The sequence below is a fragment of the Littorina saxatilis genome, linkage group LG17, assembly GCF_037325665.1.
Source record: "Littorina saxatilis isolate snail1 linkage group LG17, US_GU_Lsax_2.0, whole genome shotgun sequence".
NCBI lineage: Eukaryota > Metazoa > Mollusca > Gastropoda > Littorinimorpha > Littorinidae > Littorina > Littorina saxatilis.
The window spans coordinates 59,641,589-59,656,588 of record NC_090261.1 but is presented as its reverse complement, the minus strand read 5'-3'; the positions used below and the strand labels follow the sequence as shown (position 1 = coordinate 59,656,588).

The window sequence follows — 15,000 nt, the reverse complement described above, 5'->3', positions numbered from 1 at the left end:
CTCATGATAACAAAACAGCTAAAGTCACACCTCATCTAGCTCTGCATACACAGCGTGCTATAGTTAGATTGTGAGAGCATGTCAGCAACGAGAATTGTCTCAACGGTTTTTCATTCTGGCCACAGACTGGACACAGAATTATACATACACACCCACACCCACTAATACACACAAAACACACAAAACACACACACACACACACACACACACACACACACACACACACACACACACACACAGCTTATGATGGCAACCATCATGTAAAGTTGACAATAGTGTGGATTATTCTTAGAGGCCTAGCCCATCAGATGCAGAACACACTGACTTTGTTCCATGCCTGAATTCATTTTCTTCACACACCTAGCTCGTGATGTCGAACGTCAGATCTAGTTCACACTGATTTTCTTCACGTATCTGTGCATATTCTCTCCTTACACGCAGCAATTCAAATATAAATCACATCGGTGTGCTTCACTCCAGTCTGTGTCTATTTTCCCCACACACCTAGCTCGTGATGTCGAACGTCAGATCTCGTTCACATTGATTCTCTCCACGTCTCTGTGCTTAATTATTCTTTTCTTACACACATAGCTCATCACATGTAAATCACATTGGTCTACTTCACTTTACTCTGTGTTCATTTTCCTCACACAGTTAGCTCGTGATATCGAACCGAGATCTAGTTCATATTCCCAACCAGTTCACATTCCGAACCAGTTCACACTCCGGGCTAGTCCACACTCCGCCTGTGATCAGTGTTCTCAAGCACCTAGCTCATGACGATCACCAGACGAATTCACACGGTGACAAGATGTAGTTCGCACTGACTCGCATCACACTTTCAAGTCAATGTTGTCACATGTCTGCCTCATGGATCTGCCCATGTGACATAATTCACCCTGACTAATTAGAGGGTCCCAAAGGGTTTTAAATCGTGATCGTGATTGGCGTTTTTTGACCTTTCTGTGACCGTGATTGCCGAAATTTCCATTTCTGTGATCGTGATGGGACTTTGCCCGTGATCCGTGATGACAACAAAATCAAGTCTCGTGATCGTGATCGTCATTTGTTTTCGTGATCGTGATGGGCATTATTGCAAAGCATTTTATTTTCAACGTACATTTTTCACAGCTGTATCACTCTATGATCCTCTATTCGTCAAGGTGTTTGTGATCGTGAAAACAAAAATCAAGGTAACTGTGATCGTGAAAGCTAAAGTTTCCCTTCCCGTGATCGTGATGATACCCCCCCCCCCCCCTTTGGGGCCCTCTAATTACACGCTTGTGTGCTTATTGTTGCTTGCACACTCTGCTCATAATGTTTACCATCAGATAAAGTTCACACTGGTTGGCTTCACACGCGTTTTCTATTTTCGTCTCACACACCCAGCTCATGAGGCTGGCCATCAGATATAGATGACACCACAGGTATATTATCTACAGTAAGATCATTCGCTTGTGTTGACACAGATTGGATTCACACGTCTATGTCTTTTTTCTCTCGCACACATCTTATGATGTCCTTGTTTTTCTCTCACACCTCGCTCATGAGACTGGCCATCAGATATAGATCACGATAGCTGGATTCATTTGTCCATGTCCAATATTTTTCTCTCACACACACTTCGCTCGTGGAATCGACCGTCAGTTGGCACTGATTGTCTTGTATACGTCTATGTCCCTTTTTTTTCTCTCCCACACACATCTAACTCACGAGACATCAGCCATCACATGTCTATGTCCATGTTTTCCTCACACATCAGTCTATCACATGAAATTGCCCATTAGATATAGTTGACACTGACGAGTTCAACCTCTCTCTGTTCACTTTCTATGGCAACTGCAGGATTCACCGTCCGGCTGCCACCACTGGCAATGGAAGATGTTCTTGCTGCTCTCCGCAACTCCCCGTTGATGCGTCCTATCTCCACCTTCTCGAAAAACAAAGAGGGGCAAAATTATTGAAAATGTCCAACACGATTATGCAATTCTGTTATGTTAAAATGAAATTAAAGTTTCACAATTGTGTCCACTTTATAAACTTTAAGTTTTTGAAATAAGACTTTACATTTTTTTTTTTAGGTGATATTTCATAATTATGATCAGTGCCTGTGTGTGTGTGTGTGTGTGAGTGTGTGTGTGTTTGTGCCTGTGTGTGTATATATATGTGTGCGAGGTGCTTGCGTGCGAGTATGTGTGTGTTCATGTGTGTTCATGTGTGTGTGTGTGCGTGCGTGTGTGTGTTTGTTTGTGTGTGTGTGTGTGTGTGTGAGTGTGTGTGTGTGTGTGTGTATGTGTGAGGTGCCTGCGTGCGAGTATGTGTGTGTGTGTGTGTGTGTGTGCATGTGTGAGGTGCGTGCGTGCGTGCGTGTATGTGTAAGTGTGTGTGTGTGCAATAGTGCGTGCGTGCGTGCGCGTGCGTGTCACTGTAAGGAGTTTAGGCCTGGGGATAAACTCTTAGAGCGAGAGGGGGGCGGAGGGGGGGGGGGGGGTGGTAGAAAGGCCGAAAGACAAATGTTCTTGGACCGTTGATGTCACAGCAAACTGCTGCGTTTTTGAATTTATCATTCATACACGCAGCCACAGGGAGCCGAGCTAATCCGACATCTGCACCCATGATCCTGCTATCAATAATATTGATGAGCTATGCAGTTGACCTATCTGCCACCGTCATTAATCGTTTTCACGTGCTTCAGGTGCTTTTTTCTTGACACCGCTCGCGTTACCGTTAGATTTGAACGGTGGACGGGAAAATGCAGAATAACAAATAAATCATTTTGTTGTTTTTGTTATTGTTGTTGTTGCTTTTTTAAGATAGTCGGTTCTGTGGATGTATTCTTCTGCTTGCCGTTTTGTCTGTCTCTCTCGTAGCTTCTAGTTAGGAAGTTAGTTAGCTAGTTAGCTAGTTTGATAGATAGTTAGTTAGCCTAGTTAGTTAGTTAGTTAGTTCGTTCGTTAGTTCGTTCGTTCGTTCGTCCGTTCGTTTTTTCGTTAGTTTGTTTACGTGTTTTTGTTTTAGTGTATGTTAGATCAGTTCATTTCAGAAAGGGTCTAAAGTTTGATTTCGAAGCGAGCAACTTTTCAGAAAAATTATAAATAACAAATACTTAAAAAAAAAGGTCTGCGTCTTAAACGTCAGCAGCTGATTATAGATAAGCAGCAATGATCACAACGGAGAGTGGAAAACCTACACTCACGCAAACACTCAAGCACACCCATGCATAGACAGACAGGTAGACAGGCAGACCTACAGACATGCAAACACTGAGACAGGCGCTGGGATTAAGAATGTAACTGCTACGAAAAGGACATATTTCTTAAGAGGAACACTTGCTATATATGTGAGTGTTCATATCTTCTTCTTTTTGTTAAAGTAGTAGACTTCATGTAATGATATATCTATATATCTATATATATACGACTTGTGTCTGTCTGTGTGTGTGTGTGTGTGTATTCGCCATGCACGGCCAAAGTTCTCGATGGATCTGCTTCAAATTTGGTGGGCTTATTCAGAGAGACCCCGGACACAACCTCATCGATGAGATATTTCAACACGTGCTCTCAGCGCGCAGCGCTGAACCGATTTTGGTTCCACCTGAGCTACACACCAAAGCCACAGTTCACGGTGGATCTTTTTTAAATTTGGACACCGTATTCAGCTACACCCCGGACACAATATCATCGATGAGATATTTCAACACGTGCTCTCAGCGCGCAGCGCTGAACCGATTTTGGTTTTTCTGTTCATTTCACCATTCCCAGTAACTCTTCCTTATCTTCTCCAGTGTTTTGCGTTTATCTCCCTTCCTTCGTGTGGCTTCAATCCATATTCCCGTTTCTACGTTACTATTTTTAGAATGTCACTGCGCTGTCCAGAACGCTTCCCTTGCACCCGTAAGTTGTTCTTACTGTCAAAGTGAAAAGGTCGAATCAATTTATAGCCACGCGAAAAATACACTGTCACCTATCTCTATATATTTATAGATATAGATATACATATATATATACGGCTTCTGTGTGTGTGTGTGTTTGTGTGTGTGTGTGTGTGGGCAAAACCTGTGGATTGTAGAGTTCTGTTTGTGATGGGGTCTAGCGGCTTTTGTCTGTCTGTATGTTCTGGCATTTGAGAAGCCACAACAAATAATATAGGGCTAAGAAATAAGCTCTAAAATTCTCAATCCCGTTTGACAGGACTTCGCCTTCAAAGGTGATTGTGTAACTCTTCCTTATCTTCTCCAGTGTTTTGCGTTTATCTCCCTTCCTTCGTGTGGCTTCAATCCATATTCCCGTTTCTACGTTACTATTTTTAGAATGTCACTGCGCTGTCCAGAACGCTTCCCTTGCACCCGTAAGTTGTTCTTACTGTCAAAGTGAAAAGGTCGAATCAATTTATAGCCACGCGAAAAATACACTGTCACCTATCTCTATATATTTATAGATATAGATATACATATATATATACGGCTTCTGTGTGTGTGTGTGTGTGTTTGTGTGTGTGGGGGGGAAAACCTGTGGATTGTAGAGTTCTGTTTGTGATGGGGTCTAGCGGCTTTTGTCTGTCTGTATGTTCTGGCATTTGAGAAGCCACAACAGATAATATAGGGCTAAGAAATAAGCTCTAAAATTCTCAATCCCGTTTGACAGGACTTCGCCTTCAAAGGTGATTGTGGTGAACCGCCACGCTGTCTGTCTCTGTCTCGCGATTCACCCCGGCCAAGCCGGGTATTCCTCTAGTTTCAGCATCTAATGGTTGCTTTGACAAAAGGTATTTATATATCTACCCCTCTTGTGCAACTTTGTGGGTGTCATACCCAGTACTGATGAACATTACACTTGCATAGAGTGACACACACACACACACACACACACACACACACACAGACACACACACACACACACACACACACACACAGACACACACACACACACACACACATACACACACATCTAAGGAACAGAAAAGATGACAGAAACATGATGGAAAACAACATCAAAGGAACAGCAAGAAAACTGCGACAACAAAATAACAAAATCAAACCAAAACCAAAAGTTTATTCTGAAAACAAAACAAACAACACCAAAAACAAAACCAACCAACCGTGGAATTAAGGAGCAAAGCAATACAACAAGCGACTGCCAACAAAACCAACCAACCGTGGAATTAAGGAGCAATGCAATACAACAAGCGACTGCCAACAAAAACACCACCAACAACAACAAAAGACTTAGAAATGAATATTTTATCTCATGCGATTCTTTGAAATCCGTACATCATAAATTTGACCGAGATCGTGCGGCGCACACACACCCACACCACACCACAAACCTTCACTCACACATACACACCCACATCCACAAACCTTCACTCACACATACACACCCACATCCACAAACCTTCACTCACACATACACACCCACATCCACAAACCTTCACTCACACATACACACCCACATCCACAAACCTTCACTCACACATACACACCCACATCCACAAACCTTCACTCACACATACACACCCACATCCACACACACACACACACACACACACATATATATATATATACACCCACACACACTGACACACATACTTACACACACACAGGCAGACAGACAGACACACACACACATCCCCACACACACATCCCCACACACACACACACACGCACACGCACGCGCCAACCCTCTCTCTCTCTCATGCTCCTTTTCGCATTATTTTCAACAAACAAACAACGAAAATACTACACATAAAAAGACAACACACCAAAAATAAATGACTTCACGCAAACTGACATAAAAATGAACCTAAAAATGGAACCAAACAGCATCAAAACCTATATGATGTAAGTAGGCAGAAGAGACACAACCCACCCTAAATTTAAGGCTTCTAACACCAAATAGCTACATGACAGAAAACCATGCAAAAAAGAGTCACAACGTTTTTGAACAAAAAAAAAGCCCACAAGAAATGTAAGTAAATGGAACGTTTATAAATTCAAAATTTTCTTTGGAGCTCAGTCGGTAGCGGCGCTGAATTCAAAACTGACTAGTTGTCGCTATCGGCGTGAGTTCGATCCCCACGTTCGGCAAGGGATATTTTTCATTGAGTCAACTTTGTGCAGACTCTCTTCGGTGTCCGAACACCCCCGTATGCAGGCAAGCGTACGATATAGAACCAAGGGGTTGGAAACATAAATGCAAACATGCAGGGAAAAGGGGAAAAAAGGGGTAAAACTGTACGGCAGCCCGCTTTCCCCAGGAAAAAAGCAGCCCGAATTTCCACGAGGGTAACCTTACAGGACTATACGAAATCTTATCTTTATCTTTATCTTTACAAAACAAGATATTCACTAGTACATCGACCCAATGGTCTTTTTACGTGGACAGACAGACACATTATTATGATACAAATTAAACATTAAAAAAAACTCTGTTGTCAAACTATGAACAATAACATGGCACACCATGCTATTCGACTCACGGTACACATGTTATTGTTGTCCCGTCGCGTTTCTTTCTTTTTTTTTCTTCTTTTTTTTCCCCTCCGCGTTTATTTTTTTTTTTAATCGAAAAGTCTGTAAGCTGTCAGACAATAAAAAAAATATATATATAATTTTTTTTTTAAACCCTTTGGTGAACGTTCGTTCAATGTCTGGCAAGAATGTCAGAGTTGCAAACAAATCGAACGTTTTCTAACAGCAAAAATGTGACCCTCCACCACGAAATGAGTCGCATGTCACCTCGCGCGGTTCTGCGCTAGGCTATGGCTAGGCTTAACATAAGTCCGGGGAGTGTCTGGTAACAGTGTGAGGGTCACCTTAGTCTTGCTCTTTTTTAAAACGGGTTTCACCACTGGATAGAGCATAAACATCTCTTTAGGAAAATGTAAAAATATGAAAATCATGCAAAGGTGACATGCGACTCATCCCGTGGTGGAGGGTCACAAATATGGTACACATCAAAACAAAAGATGTATTCAGAAGCGGCAAAACCTACGAAATGAGCAGGGGAAGGAGAAAAGCGAGCACACAAATTTCAAAGGGTTACTGAATAATAACAATATCTTCCCATAAAAAAACCGGGGAAAAAACAACCACCAACAACAAAAAGAACAAAACAGATCTAAGCAAAACTTTGGGAATAAGTAAGGGAATGAGATAAAACGTGAAAAAGAGTTTCACAGCGTTTTCAAACAGCAAAAATGTAGTACATATCAAATCACAAAACCCCACCAAAAAAACAAAAACAAAACCCCATCGAAAAACCACAAAATAGAAAAACGAAACAGTTCAAAGCAAACCCAAAGTAGGGACAGGAGATAAAACGTGCAAACTAATGTCAAACAACAAAAATTGAATACATATCAAATCCGAAAAACACAAACATTAAAACCACCAACTACATCAAAACAACACCACCAAACCACAAAACAAACTAAGCAAAACCTACGGAGTAAGTAGGGGGAGGTGACTCGTCGTCGACGTAATGAGGAGGGGGCCTGGCTTCCCGCTCGGGGGTTGAGGATTTGGGAGGGGGTGACTCCGACACATCGCTGTTAATCTCCCTCGACCCGCTGCTAATCTTACGAAACAGGCGGGTACCCTTTGGGAGAAACAAAACAAAAGCAAAACAAATAAGCATGCAGGTAATCGCGTCAAGCAATTAGAAACAAAACTGACAAACTCAAATCACAAGCGTGCATACAGTGTTGTACTATGGAAGGCGAAAAGGGTCAAATGATCGAGCAAAAGTTCGAGTAAAAGGATGCATACTTTCCGAAAAGGATCGATCCTTTTGCACGATACTTTTGAACGAGCAGTTTGACCATTTCCGTGCGTAGGGCGGAAAGGGTCAAACGCGAAAAGTATGCATCCTTTTACTCGATCGTTTGACCCTTTTCGCCTTGCATATTGTACAGCAATCAATCGAGACATTAACAAGACAAAAGTAAAGGAAGGATGAAAAGGAAACTGACCGGAACAAATCAAAAGAAACATAAAACGATTCACGACTAAACGAAACACACGCAAACACGCACGCATGCACTCACACACACACACACGCACACACACACACACACACACACTGACAAACACACACACAAACACACGCACGCACGCACGCACACACACACACACACACACACACACACACACACACACACACACACACACACAAATCGATCAGAAGAGAACAAAACAGAATAAAACAAAATAAGGAGAAGCAAAACAACACAACGCACATCAGCACAAAACAAAATTTATTAGAAACTAAGTATAAATGTTCACTTTTAATTTATGATTTATTAAATTTAAAAAAATGTCACACAGTTTAAACGCCCTAAATATACCGTCGAACTGTACTGCACTGCAGAAAAGCAACGAAACCAAACCCAACAACAACAACACTAGCAAGTGAAGATGAGATCGTTAGTATAAAATGACAAAACAAAAGAATCTCAATGTCAAAGGAAAATAAACAAGAAAGATCGGACTGATGCTAAAATATTTAAAGACCGACTGTGAAGAACAAAATCAAAAATTCATGGAAGGTGTGTGTCGGGGATTTTTAATAAAACACAACAAACTTTCGCACATACGTGCAAGAAAAATTAGACAATGGTGAACAAAACATGCAATTTAAATTAAAGAAATAACAAGAAAGATAGAAATAAACTAAAATAAACTGAAATAAAAGAAACAAAGAGTGAAAAAAAGACAGAAAGAAAGAAAGCAGAGAAGAGAAGAAAGAAAGAATGAAAGAAAAAAAAGAAAGAAAGAAACAAACAAACAAATAAACAAACAAAAGAAACATATACTAATATATATACAGAGAAAAAAAGAAACAAAACATAGAAAGAAAGTGAGGAAGAAAGACAGACAGAAAGTAAGAAAGAAAGAAAGAAAAAAAGAAAGAAAATAAGAAAAAAAGAAAAAAAGAAGAAAAATATGACCCAAAAAAAAAGGAAACTAAGAAATAAGGAAAGAAAGAAAGAAATAAAAGCAAAAAGAAAGAAATCTACAAAGAAATAGGAAACAAACAGACAGATTAAACAGCTTTGAGAAAGTACCTCAAAGTGAGAAGACAAAAAGGCCTGTACACAAGCAGTAAAGAACATCCTTTACTATTGAACCATGTGCAAGTCATTGACCTGGCGATTTCACACTCTACATAGTCCTGGTCAATACTTCGGGATTCGCAACGTTGAAACCTATGTCAGTACTTGCAATAAAATAAAACCCTACCAGAGACTGTGTACTTACTTGAAGGTCTCTGTGTTAGGAAACGCTACCGTTGCTGAGCTTTGGTTCAGTTTTGTGTGTTGCATGTAGTTGACTTATTTGTGCTTTGTGGGAAAGTACCGATATTATATTTTGTAAACACAATATTTATGCTTGGACGAGAATGCAGGTGAACTTTCTAGTCCTGTCAAAACAAGTTGTTTACCATGCTGTTTTAGTCGTGAGTTCGTGGCGTTCGTTCGGATTAAGTGTGTCGGCGCTTTTGATGTACGTCATAAGAGAATGTCGCTAGTTTAGCCCATGCACGGCTCGTATGGTGTAGTTGTATCGTGTTCGGTCTGGAATATTCTCGAGATTGAGTATTTACTATATATGCCAGCGCGATTTGAATGTTAAAAAAAGCTTCTATTTGAGTTCTGCTACGTTGTGCAGTTGTATGTATTGAATGCTGAATAAATCCTCGAACTCAATTTGACGAGTTGTTTTCTGCTGCTGCGAAGACGGGCGACGTAGAATAAAAGAACACAACTATACGACATTTGAGAACTTGTGGCAATCTCAAGTGTCGTGTAACAATTGGGGGCCAAGCCAAGGATCTACGTTTAACGCCAAGGGTTTTCCAGTAACAAGGACCAGCGTCAAGACAGTCACAGGAGGTAGCCATCAATCGGGTGTATCCTGAGGGATCAGTATTGGGACTACGGAACCGTGGATTCGGTGTGACTGGTGAAGAGTTTGGTAATCGCCGCAGCTCGGTACGGTGAGCGACGCCGGAGTGTATCGGGATTATGGCCCTGTCACACGACCGTTTTAAAGCCAGCGTATGCCGACGTATGAACATACGCATGGCGTACGCTGAACTATCGATGTTTTTTTCAATCTTTGGCGTATACATAGCGTATTCATAACGAGTTGGACGTATACATAACGTATTAGTAACGTATGCAGAACGTTTCAATAACTTATAGATAGCGTACACCAACGTATGCTTGGCGTGTTGCCAGCGTTCACAACTTATGCCCAACGAATGCTTAGCGTGTTGCCGGCGTTCACAACGTATGCCTAACGATAGTCTTGCGCGCAACAGCTTATCGCTGACGATCACATGTCGTCGCCGCTGCTAATGGATAGAACGTATTTCGGAAGTTTTGTTTTATTAGATATATTTCGGAAGTTTTGTTTTATTAGACATGACGCCATGCGATCACGTCATTTGTTCTATAAATCGCGGGAAATCGGCAAGTAATTCTGCAAATTTGGTGAGTAGAAACTGTATTAGTTCTTCCTTGTTATGTAACGGTAAATCAAGTGGTAAGTTCTGTACTCTCTGTGCAGAATGTCGTGTCCATGAAGAACTGTTTATACGGCAGAAGTGTTGCTTGCGTTCGGAATGTCTCAGCACTATCTACAGATACAGATATTTATCGACGTATGAGTAACGTACAAGTAACGTGTGTGAACGTGTGCCAACGTATGCAGTGCGTATGAACCATACGTCGAGAATTTTTGTGCATGCACAAAACTTTGCTGCGTGCTCAGCGTACTACGACGTATGCCAGCGTGCTTCAGCGTCCTCTTAACGTATACAAAACGTACCCATAACGTATTCGACGTACGCCAGCGTACTTATTCAAATGTCCCATACGTCGGCATACGCAGGCTTTAAAACGGTCGTGTGACAGGGCCATTACAGAGGTAAGCTGCCGTTTGGACGAGACGGACTTCGTCGCGGAGCTAGTGCATTAATACTACGAAATACGACTGAGGTACGTCGTGTACGTATCGTGAGCAGAGTGCGCCGTCACGTTAGACGAGGAGGGTGGCAGCCTGCGTCTACGAAGGTGAACAGCGACGAGAGAAGCATCGGAGGTGCAGTAGAGACTGTGTTCTTTTAGAAGACTACATTCGTCTACGTTCGTGGCTGTGAAATAATACAGACGAACGCACCGGAAAAGACCAGAATGGCTGAGTTCTGGGCAAAAGGAGTTGAACTGGGACTGAAAGGCAAGCAGCTGACGGAGTTCGTCGAGTCCCAGACACGACTGCAAGCGCAGCGTGAAGAAAGACAAGCGCAGCGTGAGCGTGAAGAAAGACAAGCGCAGAGTGAGCGTGAAGAAAGACAAGCGCAGCGTGAAGAAAGACAAGCGCAGCGTGAAGAAAGAGAAAGGCAAATTGAGCTGAAACGCTTAGAGCTCCAAATAGAAATGGAGACGAAGCGTTTAGAGCTTCAGACAGAAATGGTGCGTGTTCAAAATGAGCACGAGGCACCACGCCAAAGAGATAACCAGCAGCAAATGTTACACAGGGCACCGAAACTTCCAGCATTCGCTGACGGGAAGGACCAGATCGACTGCTACCTTGCAAGATTCGAGAGGTTCGCTGAGAGTGCTAGATGGCAGCGCGACGACTGGGCGATTCAACTCAGCGCACATTTGACTGGGGCAGCACTTGAGGTCTACACTAGACTCTCAAACGATGACGCCAGAGACTATGATGTACTGAAGGAAGCTCTGTTGCGTTGCTACAACTTCACTGAAAGGGGCTACCGTCAACGCTTCCGCGAATGCCAGCCATTGTCTGGAGAGACACCGAGCCAGTTTGTGGAGCGCCTGTCGTCATACCTGCAGAAGTGGGTGGAGTTATCAGGTGAAGAGCAGTCATACGAGAGTCTGCGGGACTTGATCGTGAAGGAGCAGTTCCTTAATGCCTGCCCGAAGGACCTGGCGACCCGCTTGGAAGAGCAAAAACTGCGGGGTTTGAAGGACATTACTGATGCTGCTGAGCGTTATCTCATTGCTCATGGAAGGACCCTGGGGACGTCAAAGTCATCGAAACCTTTCCAGAAGAGCGGGAACCAGGGAAACCAACCTGCCAAGGGACAAACTGAGTCCGCACCATCATCCAATGAAGGGCAGAACATAACGTGTTTCCATTGCAATGCCAAGGGTCACCGAGTCGCCAACTGTCCCCAAAAGAAAAATAACGGACATGTCAATGACAAAGCGCAAGAACATCGACGGAGATATTACGACAACAAGAGGCAAACGAGTGGCTCGAACCAACAAGAATGTGCGAGCAGCGTCATACTTCCAAGGGCTGCCGAGCACGTGGCTACACCATCGGACGTGGAAGAATGTATTTCTGATGGCCAGCTTCTACTCGCCAATGGCAAGTCAATCTCTGTCGTCGCCAGCGCAGCTGTGTCAGTGTCGAACATGCCCGTGTCGAAGGGATTTGTTGAGAAGCAGGAAGTGACTGTTCTCAGAGATTCGGGCTGCAATGGGGTCATCGTCAAAGAGGATCTGGTGCCAACAGAGAAGTTCACTGGTGACTTCAAGTGGACGCTCATGGCTGACAGCAAATGCGTGAAGGCACCAGTGGTAAAAATCCAGATCGATACTCCATACTTCACCGGAGAAGTTGAGGCCGTCTGCCTGAAGAAGCCCTTGTACGATCTATTAATTGGGAACATTGGGGGTGCGAGACGTCCTGATGACCCTGATGTCGAATGGAGAATGGGCGCAGCTCAGCCTGCTGTTGAGGAGGAAGACCCACTGCCATTCGCGAATGAAGATATCAGCGAACTGTTACGAGATGACAGAGCTACTGTGCATCGCCGCGACCAGCCGCAGGTTGTAAGCGCTGTGACGACCAGAGCCCAGGCGAAGAAGGACAAAACAACTACGCCACTCAGGGTCACCAACAGTTCTGCAACTGCTGTCGTGGACAGGGATCGGCTGATTCAGCTACAGGAAGCTGATTTGACCTTGACAAAGTACAGGAGTCGTCCTGTCAAGGAGATGACTAAGGGCGAAGGCACTGTGCAATTTGAAGTGAAGGCCAAGATTCTGTACAGAGTGTTCCAGCACGCGAGAGTCAACGGTGGGAAACCATTACGTCAAGTTCTGGTGCCTCAACCACTTAGGCGCCAGGTGATGGAGGTGGCCCACGACTCTATTATGGGAGGTCACCTGGGTGTCAAGAAGACATCGGACAGAATCCAGGCTGCGTTTTACTGGCCAGGACTGCATGCAGATGTGACTCGATTCTGCCGATCGTGCGATATTTGCCAGAAAACCATACCTCGAGGAAAGGTCCCGAAAGTGCCGTTGCAGAAGATGCCTTTGATCGACCGACCTTTCAAGAGGATGGCCATTGACCTCATCGGCGAGATAAAACCGCCAAGTGAAGCGGGTCATCGTTGGGTACTGACCCTGGTAGACTATGCAACCAGGTACCCAGAAGCCGTGCCTCTGAAGAAAATTGACACCGAGACTGTTGCCGAGGCACTTGTGGACATTTTCAGCAGAATTGGGGTTCCTGAAGAGATCCTCACAGACCTGGGGACACAGTTTGTCTCTGAATGCATGGAAGAGGTCAACAGGCTGCTGAGCATTCGTCACTTGACTACGACACCCTATCACCCGATGTGCAATGGGCTGGTCGAAAAATTCAATGTGACGCTGAAGTCCACGCTGAAGAAACTATGCAGTGAGCAGCCAAGGCAGTGGCATCACTACATCAATGCCTTGCTGTTTGCATACAGGGAGGTGCCACAAGAGTCCACTGGATTCTCCCCGTTCGAGCTGATGTACGGGCGGACCGTGAGAGGCCCGATGCAGATACTAAAGGAATTGTGGACGAAAGATGTGGACACACCTGAAGTGAAGAACAGTTACCAGTACGTGTTCGAGTTGCGAGAGAAACTGGAGGAGATTCTCGAGATTGCGAGAGAAAACTTGAGAAAGTCTCAGGATAGTGGAAAGCACTACTACGACCGCAAAGCCGTAAACAGGAAGTTTACACCAGGTAACAAAGTGCTGATACTGCTTCCCACTGATCACAACAAACTACTGATGCAGTGGAAAGGCCCATACGAGGTTGAGGCCGTGGTAGGGATCAACGACTACAAGGTGAATGTCGGCAAGAAGTCCAAGATCTACCACGCTAACCTCCTGAAACTGTATGTGGAGAGACCTCCGGAAGCAGTACAGGTCGCAGCAAGTGCGGAAGAACCAGCCGAACTAGACGAGTTCGACGGCGAGGAACTACTGGAGTTGGGAGACCTCCACAAGAAAGAGGGAGTGGATGACGTCAAGTTAGGACCTTCTTCTTCTTCTTCTGCGTTCATGGGCTGAAACTCCCACGTACACTCGTGTTTTTGCACGAGTGGAATTTTACGTGTATGACCGTTTTTACCCCGCCATTTAGGCAGCCATACGCCGCTTTCGGAGGAAGAGTTAGGACCTGACCTGACAGAAGACCAGCAGAAGGAGCTGCATGATTTTATGGGCGACTTCACCCATAGGTTCTCTGATGTTCCAGGCTCTACGTCCTTGGTCGAACATGAAGTCCACCTCACATCTGACGTTCCTGTTCGCTCAAAACCATACCCTATCCCGTTTCAGGCTCGGGAATCCTTGAAGAAGGACATCGACAACATGTTGAAGATGGGGGTCATCCGTGAGTCATCATCCCCTTACTCATCTCCCGTTGTTGTTGTCAAGAAGAAAGACGGCACAAACAGGGTATGCATTGACCTCAGGAAAGTCAATAAGATCACCGTGTTTGACCCTGAACCAATGCCGACGGCAACTGATCTATTCCGACAGTTAACCGGCAGTAAGATCTTCTCGAAGATCGATCTCAGCAAGGGATATTGGCAGATTCCTGTGCGCGAAGAGGACATACCAAAGACCGCCTTTGCAACTCCAGACGGAACGTATGAGTGCCTGCGGATGCCTTTTGGCATGGTGAACAGT

At 44.1% G+C, this 15,000-nt stretch overlaps 1 protein-coding gene across 5 annotated transcripts in view; it reads right to left on the bottom strand.

Moving 5' to 3' along the window:
• Positions 1–15,000, bottom strand: part of LOC138951914 (potassium channel subfamily K member 10-like) — a 107,910-nt gene that overhangs the window by 103 nt on the left and 92,807 nt on the right. For 2 of the 5 annotated variants that reach the window (XM_070323475.1, XM_070323474.1), the window contains exons 7-8: positions 7,446–7,598; positions 1–1,933 (exon numbers count right to left, since the gene is read on the bottom strand). The exon at positions 1–1,933 is cut by the window's left edge and continues 103 nt beyond it. In XM_070323475.1, the coding sequence (XP_070179576.1) occupies positions 1,784–1,933; positions 7,446–7,598 (303 nt within the window). In that variant the 3' untranslated portion in view covers positions 1–1,783. Of the gene's footprint in view, positions 1,934–5,034; positions 5,360–5,531; positions 7,599–15,000 lie in introns of those variants that run through there. The other 3 variants (XR_011451262.1, XM_070323476.1, XM_070323477.1) reach the window with 3 other exon arrangements.